Consider the following 12003-nt stretch of genomic DNA (forward strand, 5'->3'; position numbering starts at 1 on the left):
TCTGAAAGGTTCTGGATTCCAATCCCAATGTCCACATCCTAACCTGTAGGCATCTTTGAGCAAGATGACCTAACAGAGAGGTCAGGGCCTGACCTCCATCCGACATGTGTGTATCTAAAAATTGACCAAGCAATTTTGGTAAACGGCATCTGCTCAATGATCAAATGCTTTCAAGCAACCAACAAAGAACCATGCCATACTTCATACTTCGGTTCTTTGTGGATTTCCTGTGCTGTAATAAAGTCCAGTTTTACACAGAAATCTTGATGTAACTGATAACCACTACACCTCCACCTGTCAGCCACTTAACTCTGTATAGCCTTGTGTTATCACTCACTTTAGCTAGGTGCTGTTCAGTCTTCTTCCAGTCTTCTCCTGGAAAATAAAGTGATCTTGATTGTAAGCTTGGTTTTCTGTGTAAACTCGATTGTTCCTGTTTTCAATTGCTTTACGTTCACTCATATTCTAGTCATATTATAGTCATAGCATGTTAGTGCCATTTTGCCATATTGTAATTTAGACTTAGATATTATTAGGATTTAGATATTATATATTTAGATTAATATTTAGTGATTGTTTATTATATTGATTAACTAATTGTTTGGCATAGTTTTGCTTTTTAGTTTTCATTACTTATACTTATTAGAGATGCATAGGACATTGGTTGCTATAGAGGGCGCTGTTATGCCGTAGCATTGAGGGAGAGTAAAACTGTTTTGTATCTTTTTATGGCATTCAGTGAAGACGGAGCGAACGCACTGTTTTTTCTACCGTCGTTTCAACAGTAAACACGCGAAGATCTCGTTCTTTCTGTCAAAGAGTGGTTAATCGACTGAATATGTTTAGAGCAATTTACAAATGCACAAGAAGGGAGTTTTAGCCACTACATAGCATAATCCTACAATATATTTATCTTGAAACTACCATGACAGATGGAATAGATACTGTAAAAAATGACACACTGAACATGAATCTCTATTACTACCATTTATATTCATAAGGGCTCCTAAAGATAAAGAGTAGGTCTTGTGGTTCACCATGGTCTCTGCAGGTGCTTTTGTGGATCTTTAATGAATGAACTAAGTGGGCCACTGTAACCCACACTATTTACACTCTATTCACTAGGCGGCCTGATGCCAGCAGAGCAGATGGCCTGCCACGCTTTGTCACTTTACACCACAGATCTATTTCACATCTGGAAGACTGAGCAAAATGTTTGTGTGTGACTTGGCTTTTTATGTGGTGTGGCTTTTTTGCTTGACAGAACATACAAATTACCTTTATTTTTCTGCTGTTTAATTTGGTTTAGTTCTTTAGTTTTCTACTGGCATCACTGGTATGTTAGAACACAGTTCATACTGCAAACCAGATATATTTAAATTCAGTCATTAGTTTACCCAATTTATCTTACTTCTACAATTTGCAATAAATAATAGACTACAGAAATGAAAAAACGTGCAGAATTGGCAGGTTTACCGATCATTAGATAGGGGCGCCCCCTGCTGGAAGACACCGAAATCATTTTGGTAATAAACACAGTAAGGTTGCGTTTACCATGCGTTCATCACGACTGAACACGTCGTCTAAGAATAACTACATATTAAAAGCCAACTGTTCCCCTACTTGGTTTGGAATATACATATAAATATCGAATAGGTTATACACTAGACGGGACATACCATGTGGTTCAAAATGTGACATGAATCAGAAATTGAGGTCTATCAGGATTTTATTGTTTGCAAGGAACTTCAAATCAATAGCTTATTAAAATGAATAAACAATGAAAGTGTAAAAGTCAAAGAACTTAATGTGAAGAACTTCAAAACTGTATTGAAACAATGGACTTCAGTGTTTAATCATCTGTAAATATGATATAGTTCCTCATATCCTTTTGACCTTATTATTATTGACCTTCCACTTTAGGTATAGCATTGTTTTGAATCATTAAAAATCCCTCACCTTAAAGTACATAAAAATCCTGCCTTGCTTAGAAATGCACACGTAAATTTGCCTGGCACAAAAATACTGACCATATAATGGTCACAGTCAGAAAGAATGTATATAAAGTGTAAAAAAATCCCAACACTCGACATAGCAAACAATCTTTGCTCACATTGACAGATTGCATTAAAAAATACACCTAATCCGTATCCCTACAAATATTAATGTCTGGGGAAACATAGCTAGCAGTGAGAGACACAGTTACTCCTCTATTATTATTCCACAGGTTGGAAACTCAACACTAGTGGACATTCATTCAAAGTTCATCCCATGGTTCTGGAAGCAGTATAAACGGTACGGTTAGGTGATTCCACTAAGTCATCATTGGGTTTTGACGTCTGCGTTTGTGGCCTCGAGTACCAGACTATTTGGGTCCAACCACCGCAAATCAAAAACACTAGCCGCGTGGCACTTTTGTCGTTCCTTAACGCCCACCCCCCCCTCCCGGCGTCCGCTACAGAGGCGGCTTCCCGTTGAGTTTGTCGTGCATGAGGGCGACGGCGCCGCCCGCAAAGTTCCGCAGCACGTCCACCGTCTCGCGCTGCAGCTGCAGGGACTGCCGCACAAACGAGTGCTGGCTCTCGGCCAGCTGCTGCAGCGACTCGGCCAGCAGCTCCAAGGAGCGCGACACCGTCTCCAGCAGCACGTTGGCGGCGTGCTGCTCCTGCAGGCTGAGCGCCGCGCTCTGCAGCATGGAGCCCTGCGCGTCCAGCGGGGGGGCCGGCGTCTCGGGCAGGACGGCCGAGAAGGTAGAGGAGGGCGCCGAGGGCGACGGCGCCACCGCCGCTGAGAAGGAGGAGGAGAGGGGGGCCGACGTGGCGTGCGGCGGGGGCGGACGGCGGAAGTGGTCCGGCGACGGCGCTTTCGGGTCTGAGACGAGGCGGGAGAAGGAGGGAGATTGACTGAGGTGAGGAGCCGTACACCCCACTGAGAGCAATTAAAAGACTCGCTTTGCTTTACATTTAAGATGAGGACTTTTTACTAAAATGCTAAATGTCTGTCCATAGAGTGTGACGGAAAACATCTGAATGAAGAACCAAAGAAGCACTTACATGCGGCGACCGATGGATCTTCTTGAAGGTTCCGGATGGCACGCGTGTCCAGCAAGTACGAGGCAACAGGCGGCCGCATGTCTAAGTCAGGGGGAGTCCCAGCTGGGTTCCAGTCCTCGTCCCCCATGAGAGAAGACTCCCCCCGATCATCCAGCTCGTCCAGCCCCTCCTCACCCACTGGACTGTGTTCCTCCAGGCTTCCCTTTTCCGGGCTCTTGTTGTCCATCTGTAGGATCTGGTGCACAATCTGCTCCGTGGCGCTCAGGTCCCGGGTCCTGCGGAAGCCGAGGCTTTGGTTGCCCGGGCTCGAGGTGCGCATGGCCATCAGCTTCCTGCGGGTGTCGCACTTGAGGTCCGACCACTTCTTGACCACCTCGATGACCTCGCGCTGGCACTCGCCGATCTCATTGACGGCGGCGGTTACTGTAGCCCACGTGCGCTTCCTCAGGTTGCTGTGCACGCTGTGATTACGTCTCCCTGCCGAAACACAAGCAACAGTTAAAACGGATCAACTCATTGGATCATTAACTTTAGGTTCTATATACCTTCTCTGGCTCAATTAAGTGTTAGTACTTAGGGTCTTAAAAGGCAGCCTAGAAAGCCTTCAAGCATATTGCTGCCCCCCACAATTTAGGAGGTTTGAACTATGGAAATGATCTAACTAAAGAAAATTCAAATAGAAAGATTAAAAGAGGGGTTAGTTATTCAATCAAAAACCCTGCAGCACCATTTCATTTTCAAGGAAGAAAATATAAATAGCACAACTTCAGAAGCTTTTCATGAAAAGCCAAAGACTAACCAAATCAAAACTACAAAAGTTAGCAAAAACAAATGAACTGCTCTTACTTACCAACAAGTATACGGTGATGTTTTTTCACTTCATCCAACATGATGTGTACTTCACTGAAACTGAACCGTGCTTTCCTTTTCTTGAAGCGTACACCACCCTCTTTGGTGTAGTAGATCTTTGAAGCCATCCTTCAGGCTGTGTTGATCAGGAATGTGTTCTTTCGCCTGTACCTCCACGTGAGGCCTGTGGAAGCAGGCTACTGAAAAATGTAAATCATAGGCCAAGAAAATGAGTGAGATGTTGTGCTGCTGACTGCTTCATTCTTAAGACTTCAGACGTCAGTGATTCCCCTATGATATTTTCCAGTGGTAGCACTCAGGTGTGTGTGGGGTGCACTATGTTGATGTGTGTGCACAGAGCTGATGGGCGCTAGTGCAGAGGTTGGAGTGTGATCAGTGATTCCAGTCTGTTGCATTCCAACAGATATGTTCTCAAAGAAGTAGTTTTTCTTTTCTCTTTATGCCTCCTCCGATTTACTGTAAAAGCGATTCATGAGCTATTACCCCCTACTGTATCATCATGCGATTTTAAGGCGTAAAGTAATTTATCTGTCAGTATACAATATCGATTCTAATTTGTATTGTAAATATGCAAAACATGAACATGTAGGTCAAACCTGCATTGAACATTTTTTGTATCGTACATGATTGTAGTTCCGACAATCACTATTCCATCCCAACTCGCTGGCCAAGTAAGATAAATACTATAGCCCTCAACCAAAATTGTTGGTTGTGCATTTACAAAGGGCAAAGACATGCTGTCATACACACACGTTTGCGTTATTGGGGGTCAAAGTGGATAGAGAGGAGGCTATTTGTGTGGAAAAATAGGTTTTCCCAGCTCAGATAGATCCCAGGCTAGCTGGACACTCCTTCAACAAGCTAAGCCACATTTAAGTTCTAGCAATGTTATTAAAAGTGTTGAACCTACACCAACTAAAACCCAATATTTGTGTTGATTGCGTTACAATGCCGTTACATTAAAACATAAACAATTCATTAATAACTACCGACTCTGTAGTCTGAGCTCCGTGTCGTTAGCTAACATGGCTAACATTATTATGGTTGAAAACTAGGATAACACAAATTAAATCGGGTTCTGAATGGAACATGAATAATAATGGTTTACCTGGGGAAAAACGTTAGCATGTGCTTCTGTCCGTAAAAGTGATTATTATAAAATAAACGAAAATATATGCTTTTACTTTTTAGAGACACCGCGAATGTCCCTAACCAAGCATGTCCAAATCTGCTCTTCTGCGCACTTCCAAACTGCGCACAAACCTGCGTAGTTGTCTTCTGCGCACTCTCCCTCTTTTTTTTGGATCTGAAAGGCAGCCTTCAAGCGCACTCGCTCGGTGCAAGAGTCTACTTCCGTTCTACTGCCATCCACATTTTAGGAAGTTTGAACTATGGAAATTCACTAACTGAAGAAAATCCAAATAGAAATATTAAAAGAAAAATAAAACAAAATCACACCCGGTTTCAGTCATCAGTCCTGTAGTGTGTAGGATTCTAAATCTAAAGCCTTAACTCACCATTTATCTGTTGCAATGCATACATACATGGAGCACCCTTTCAAGCATCCCACACTCAGCACATAACCCATCTAGATTGCTTACCCAGCAGCACCCAGCTTACCTGCTCCAAAACCACAACCTCATTCTGGCCGCCCTCCTTTACACCGCACTTGGCGTAACCCTTCTCCTAACAGTCTGTTGGATTGAATAGAAATGCCTTCCCAATACTTCCCTTCATCTCAGTGAAGAACATGAACTACATGACCCACATGATGTAAAAGCACAGCCAAAACATCAGGTCAGCCGTCCGATCGCCTGTGACGCTGCAGAATCTAAAGAAATCATAACCCCCTCACACACGCCCACACACCTCAGCGACAGATGTGCTCCTCCCAAAGGTCTCACAGTAAGCTCCCCAACATGTCTCTGAGGGTAAGATAGTGAGGAGATAGTGGAGGAACGCCTCCACCAATTCATCTCTTGCAGGCTTACAGGCCCTCTATGTTACACCCAAATGTATAACAATTTGCCTCAAAACAAATGGTCGTTCCCTACGAGTAGTCTCACACAGGATGTTTCCTCCCCACCTACAGAGTATGGGGAAATGATCCCTGTCCGCAGTATATACCCCCAACACAGCCCACTCATTCTTACAAGCCACTGCAGCCGACGCCCATTTCCAATCAGGACATGACAGGCTGCCGGAAAGCTGAGGCACGACCACTATTTACACACACCAGCCAAAGCCTTCCCATAATTCCACCCAAAGTCTTACCAACACCCTCCAATCTAGAGCTACCCAACAAGGGGCATTCTCATTGTAGTCACCTACCCAGATAGCAGGCTGTGAAACTCCTACAAACACTTTCTCGAGTGCGTCCATCGACAACCAAGTATACCCCTTGTAATAGTTTGACAGAAAACTGACCCGTATTACCTCATACATCAACCAAAACAAAAATAATCCTCCCTAGAAGCTGGCCCGTGCCTATACTGAACACAATCTCTGAAAGAGATCGAGGCCCTCCCAGCTTATAACGTTGAACACATACACATATATACAGTATATGTCCTGGGATAACAAGCTTCAGAACATGGCTTTCTACGGTCTCCATGCAATACAAGATCTATACTAAGTAGGTTTAACAGAATAGCTTCATGGCATACATTAAACAGAGGGATGTTATAAGCATAAGATGTAATAAAATATCTAAAGCTACAAATCAAAGTGTAAGATGTACATTCCAAAGGTAATTTTCACAAATTATAATACCAAAACAAGAATGATTATTTCTTGAATGAAGGACGCACACTAATGTAATAATGTGTTTTATTTCCAATATGGCACAAATTAGTATTAGACATTTTGGTAACAGTTCAGTGAATTTGGCAAAGAACGTGTATTTTTAAATGGCATCCCTCCTCTCCGCTGCATGCAGCATTGGCATGGTCATTTGTTGTGATATCCTAAGTTCTAATGTTGTGCTGTTACAACTTTGTGTAGGCATTCAAAAAAACACTGCAAAACCTAACAAGCTACATACATGGCAAATCCTGTGGCCATGCACCAAATCCATAACAAACAAAAAAGTATAAAAGCTTAACAGATGGTACAATATCAACTTTGCCAACCAAACCATTGCTAACAGAAAACACTCAATATTTGTACTGGTTGCTCACTACTCAGTCATTGTTGGTGTTTACTATGGTTTAAGAACCAATATTAGTTCATAAGAATAATTCCAAAAATAATACATTGGTTTTGAAGAAGCGTTCTGGTTGCCATATATTGTGTTCCAATATCAGTGGGGGTCCTCCTTGTGTCAGTGCAAACGTGTTAGTATGGCTAACCCTCTTTATTCCCTAGAAAAATACACACCACCTCGCAATATATGAAAAAAAAAGCCTGTGCGATGCTATAAACTATCAAATAAAGCCCCAATCATGCATGGCGTACCAGATATCCATGCTATATGATTGAGGGGGGAATCATTTTGTCAGTTTCTGATACCATTATGGGTGCAGGTTTACACTGAAGTCACCCTTTTCGGTTTTGTGTTTTGAATGGACAAGGTTGGTGCGAATTCTAGGTTTTCTTAAATTATTGCTGACACCTATAGTTTTTCTCCCAAATACCAGAGCAGTACGACGTGTATAAAAGATATTCATCTATACGTTTTCCACATTCAAATAAAACCTGCACACATATTGGTTCATAAACAGTTAATCGCTGCAAAGGGAAAATATGTACGGCATCGCCGCATACATAAAGTTGTTCCCCGTCGTAGGCCATTGCAAAATTCTCCCCATTCAAGAGTACATGGTCAACTGGAGCCACTGAAACGACAAGATGAAAAACACATTAAAAAGATAGCCACTTGACATTTCTTCACTATGAACTTAAACACCTTTTAAGTTAAACAATTTGAATGTCTGAGGACCTTTTCGATTTAAATTACCTCTTTTATGTTGACCTTGATGGTCCCATTGTTATCTTTATCCAGGGTTTTGAAGGCACCTGAATTGAAACGGTAGAAGAAATGACAGAATAATCATGTTTCCAAAGGAAATCTCTTTAACTCTTCTTTGTAACAAAAATACACCAGGTTTTAAATGAATAATGAGGTTGGGCTTCAAACCACTTACGACACATGGCATCCAGCCTGACGAGGCATCCAATGTAGTTATCAAAGTCCAGGTTTCCGCTTTCATCACTGTATCTGCGGACTATCATCTGACACAACTGATCGTTGAGGGGGAACCCTGCACAACAGGCACAGTGGGTAAGGCCGGTGACTGCCAGTGGCCTGTTTTGCCTGGCAAATGGACTTGTCCGGACTGCATGGCATTTTTGAGTCAAGGCACTCGGCATGTATTCAAAGCGGAGAAGAGTTATATCAATGGGATCATTCACAGAAATGCACAGTGCATTTCAATAACCAAGAGGTGTCAACTATTTGCATAATGAGAGGATTATTTTTGTTTTACCTGCGGCGGTGAAAGCTCCAGGGAGCTCCTCTGCACTGATGACCCCAGAGCCATCCCGGTCAAAGTTCAGGTACACTCCCTAAAAGTAGAGAAGTTATTCCCATTCCTAAATGAAAATACGTCTAATTGACTACAACATTACAGCTCCTCTTATTTCCCCTCTGACTAAGTTTCTAATCAAACTGGAATTTAAGGTACAACATTATTTGATGACCCCAAGGTTCCAATATATATTTTACATATATGTCAAAACTATTTTACACCTCGTGATGCTCCTCTCAGTGCAGTATAAGCCAACCAAACCAGAAAATAACTGCGTAATGGGGTGTCAAACATACGGATCCGGCCCACGGGCCGTATGTTTGACACCCCTGGTGTACATAGTCAAAAGGTACCACTCAGTAAGGCAACCTGATGGGCACAATCACTACTGAGAAACGTGCCGAAGACATGACACTTGCCTGCCATTTCTTGATGTTGTTCCAGAGGTATTTAAACTCATGGAATCCAAGTTTTCCGGTGCTGTCGCTCTACATAGAAATGTTAAGGAAAATAAAGAGCACTTTCCCTACCATGTGTACTTAAAACCTCACACATGACAGTGAGATTCTACACAGCGACAATCCAGTTTAAACAAGCTGTATTCAAAATTTTGTCAATCTCACCTTAAGTACTGTATTATGTGCATGAGTGAGTCATTTGCTGTTATCAATAAACAGTAGTTGAAAAAGACATTTGTTTGGTGTCTAACACGACAGTTGGCACGTTAATCATGGCACATGAAGCCAGCGGAGAAAGATACATCCATGACGGCAACCATGCTCCGGCAGGACTCGATGCTGAAGCCATCCGTCTTCAGGGCGGCATCTGAAATTAAAAGCCCAAACCAAGGCCGACATCAATGTGGGCTCTTCTGTGAACTTCAACAGCAATCCGTTCGTAAGAAACCAGTGATAGAATATGCTGTAGGTACTATTTTTTTGTTATTATTTGAGTGTTATTTGTTGGAAAGGGCATGGCCTTCCATCAGCCATTAGTGATAGATATGCGTTGTGATAATATCTGTTTGGAGTTTGCTGCACCTGCCTCTGTGTGAGTCAGGTTTCTGACCACTCCCTGCTCATATCTCACCCCTCAGAGCTCGAGAAACAAGAACCTCTCAATGGCGGAGAAAAATATGAAGGGTGAGACGGAGGGGGTGGCTGTTATCCTCTTGGGAGGAAGAGTTTGAAAATCAAATCTCAAATCTTACCTATAGCAGCTTTGAAGAAAGATCAAACTCTAGCGTCCTAGGGCCCTTACGTTTAGCGATGATCTTGTTCAGGATGTCCATCAGTTCCTTGGGGCTCACCTCCATGTCCTACATGGAGAGAGTGCTCACGTCAATGTTCAAACAGGCTTGTTTGAGGGGGTTTACACCAGCCCACCCTGTAGAATCTCACGTGTCATTTAGCTGTCACTTAGCTCAACTGATTTAAAAATAAAGAAAATGCATGTGACATTTCAGGTAATGCTCACGTCTCCAGCGAGCTGCTTGAAGACTCTGCGGAACCTGGCATCCTCTTCAGACTCATTGTGCTCTGCGTACGCCAACGGCCTGCGTGGTGGGGGCTGATGGGAGCACACACGCCATTAAACAGTGAGCGTTCAGTACCGCAGAGAGATGGCTGATAATATAAATAGCTTTCTTGTGTAAAGTTGCTGTAAGATAATATGAGTTATGCTTTAATAATACCCAGACATAAATGAGGGGGTCACAGCATTGTAGTAAACTGATGGTCATCTTATTTGTAGCATACTTAGCAACGTTGGTGTATATGGTTGCAACTTACAGGGTCAGAGGGAACAAACTGGGCTGGATCGATGTTGCTATAAGGGCAAAGAGGGTGAAAATGTGTCATTGTCTACATTCAGCAGAAATGCAGTTGTAATCTCTGTATCACATCTAAATGATGAGTAATGTACCCCACATGTGGTTTTATAATATAAAAGTATAACAGACAGAAGCTTACCTCACAATATCCAGGAAGCCACCGATAAGTCTTCTGGCTAAAGACATCTTCAACAATGCAGAGCACAATAACATAAATTAAGCAACAACTTAATGCTGCAAGATGAATCACGTTTCAATCAACATAATTATCAGTCTAGCAAACTTGTTCTGTGATCCAAGCCAGTAGCTCTGGTGGTTGGGAAAGACAGGAGGTCAACAGATTGCCAAAACTATGTTATCCATAAACCTTTAAAGGTCCCATGGCATGCCACCAGGTGTGGGCTGATTAGCCGTTACAAGCCGTTTTGGAAATCTGGATAGATCAATGTGCCAGCCTACCCAGTGGACTGTAGCAAACGTTGCTCATCTATCCATCCCACATCTAGGTGGACAGCCCACCTGTGATGTCATAATGGACAGATTTCCAAAACGGCTTGTAATGGCTAATCAGCCCACACCTGGTGGCATGTCATGGGACCTTTAAAATGTTATCTTATAGAGTGATAGGAAACATATCATGGACCATCACATTGTTACAACGTTTGCTTAAGTTCACTGCAGTCAACGCTTTCAAAACACACCCTTTGGATACACCCAACAGTAGTTTCCCGGAAAATATAAGTGGAAATGTTTTAATCATTGCTGTGTGCAGAGATCTGTGTTTAAGCCTTAGTCACGTGGGTCTGACAGAAGATTAAGCGAACAGTGTTTTTATGTGAACAAATGTCGATCCGGCTCCAAGAGGTATAATGAATGCATATCAATAGATGGAGAAGCGCCAAGTTTCCCTTATTTTTAAGGCCTATACGCATCATAAAAATCAGTTCCGTTCCCTGAAAGTTAACACGCGAACAAACATCCGCATGCTTGTAAAAGCTACAGTGAACTTCATTTATGGATTAATTAATACTTCTAGTCAATCCTAGGTTTAATTTAATCTGGTCCGTTTATCTGACAAAAGTACGGGCTGGCTGTTAACCATGGATAGATCAAGCTTTTTTTAAAACGCCTCATACCAATAATTTAGCCAGGAAGCTCACAGCACAGCCAGACAGGCTGTCTAGTTGCGCAAGGTATACAATCAACGACAACGTTGTGATCGAACCACCGTTGTTCTGCAATGTACCTCTTATCAATACGTATGCTAAAGTAGTGCATTAGTAGTGAAACATGAGAGCCATCGTTTAGGTCGAGTATACTGACCTTAACGCAAAGCACTTCGCAGAGTCGACGACGAATGTAAAACGGCAACTGGCTCTGAATACCACAGCTGGCACGCACTTCCGGTGACACGCCCCACTCAAAGGAGACGCAACTCTCACAGGACGACTCCCTCTAATCTCTAACAAACAACGCGTTCAACCTGTATATACTGTCTTTTTATATGGTCGATGGTTCAATCTTTATGACCTTTAACCTTAAATAAGTTTCGGTGTCTGGTCAGTGAAGTCCGAATATATTCAGTTATTGCGATTCAGTACTGCAACATGTTCAAAAACTTACCCCTTGGTGCGATGCATACACCAACATGGCATATTACCGCCATCTTCTGGATGGTAATGTAAATCGTAGATGCAAACCAGCCACAAAACCGCCTCTT

General features: G+C 42.6%; 2 protein-coding genes across 4 annotated transcripts; both read right to left on the reverse strand.

Moving 5' to 3' along the window:
* Positions 1-1711: 1711 nt before the first annotated feature.
* Positions 1712-5158, reverse strand: LOC307077044 (uncharacterized protein). Of its 2 annotated transcripts, none has more exons than XM_079738299.1 (4): positions 5032-5158; positions 3904-4102; positions 3054-3530; positions 1712-2871 (listed from the first exon to the last, which is right to left on the reverse strand). In XM_079738299.1, the coding sequence occupies exons 2-4, from the start codon at positions 4028-4030 to the stop codon at positions 2456-2458; spliced, it is 1020 nt and encodes a 339-aa protein (XP_079594425.1). In that variant the 5' UTR covers positions 4031-4102; positions 5032-5158; the 3' UTR covers positions 1712-2455. The 2 variants fall into 2 exon arrangements, with proteins under 2 accessions (XP_079594425.1, XP_079594426.1); XM_079738300.1 differs by having other exon boundaries at positions 3904-4099; positions 5032-5144.
* A 1577-nt stretch (positions 5159-6735) lies between these two features.
* On the reverse strand, positions 6736-11671 carry capns1a (calpain, small subunit 1 a). Of its 2 annotated transcripts, none has more exons than XM_079738302.1 (11): positions 11607-11671; positions 10423-10469; positions 10243-10279; positions 9929-10021; positions 9713-9770; positions 9213-9277; positions 8872-8940; positions 8411-8489; positions 8069-8185; positions 7882-7940; positions 6736-7759 (listed from the first exon to the last, which is right to left on the reverse strand). In XM_079738302.1, the coding sequence occupies exons 2-11, from the start codon at positions 10467-10469 to the stop codon at positions 7733-7735; spliced, it is 651 nt and encodes a 216-aa protein (XP_079594428.1). In that variant the 5' UTR covers positions 11607-11671; the 3' UTR covers positions 6736-7732. The 2 variants fall into 2 exon arrangements, with proteins under 2 accessions (XP_079594428.1, XP_079594429.1); XM_079738303.1 differs by having other exon boundaries at positions 8411-8485; positions 8868-8940.
* Between the last annotated feature and the right edge of the window lie 332 nt (positions 11672-12003).

Source organism: Pollachius pollachius (genome assembly GCF_949987615.1).
Source record: "Pollachius pollachius genome assembly, chromosome: 6".
In the NCBI taxonomy this organism is placed as follows: domain Eukaryota; kingdom Metazoa; phylum Chordata; class Actinopteri; order Gadiformes; family Gadidae; genus Pollachius; species Pollachius pollachius.

What these genes read in the sequence shown, in the direction of transcription:
- LOC307077044 (XM_079738299.1), bottom strand. Translation starts at nt 4,030, where the DNA reads ATGGCTTCAAAGATCTACTACACCAAAGAGGGTGGTGTACGCTTCAAG. An exon ending in ACATCACCGTATACTTGTTG is followed by an intron (nt 3,531 to 3,903) that starts GTAAGTAAGAGC and finishes GTGTTTCGGCAG; the next exon opens with GGAGACGTAATCACAGCGTG. An exon ending in AGATCCATCGGTCGCCGCAT is followed by an intron (nt 2,872 to 3,053) that starts GTAAGTGCTTCT and finishes GCCTCGTCTCAG; the next exon opens with ACCCGAAAGCGCCGTCGCCG.
- capns1a (XM_079738302.1), bottom strand. Translation starts at nt 10,469, where the DNA reads ATGTCTTTAGCCAGAAGACTTATCGGTGGCTTCCTGGATATTGTGAG. An exon ending in TCAAGCAGCTCGCTGGAGAC is followed by an intron (nt 9,771 to 9,928) that starts GTGAGCATTACC and finishes CTCTCCATGTAG; the next exon opens with GACATGGAGGTGAGCCCCAA. An exon ending in GCATGGTTGCCGTCATGGAT is followed by an intron (nt 8,941 to 9,212) that starts GTATCTTTCTCC and finishes ATTTCTATGTAG; the next exon opens with AGCGACAGCACCGGAAAACT.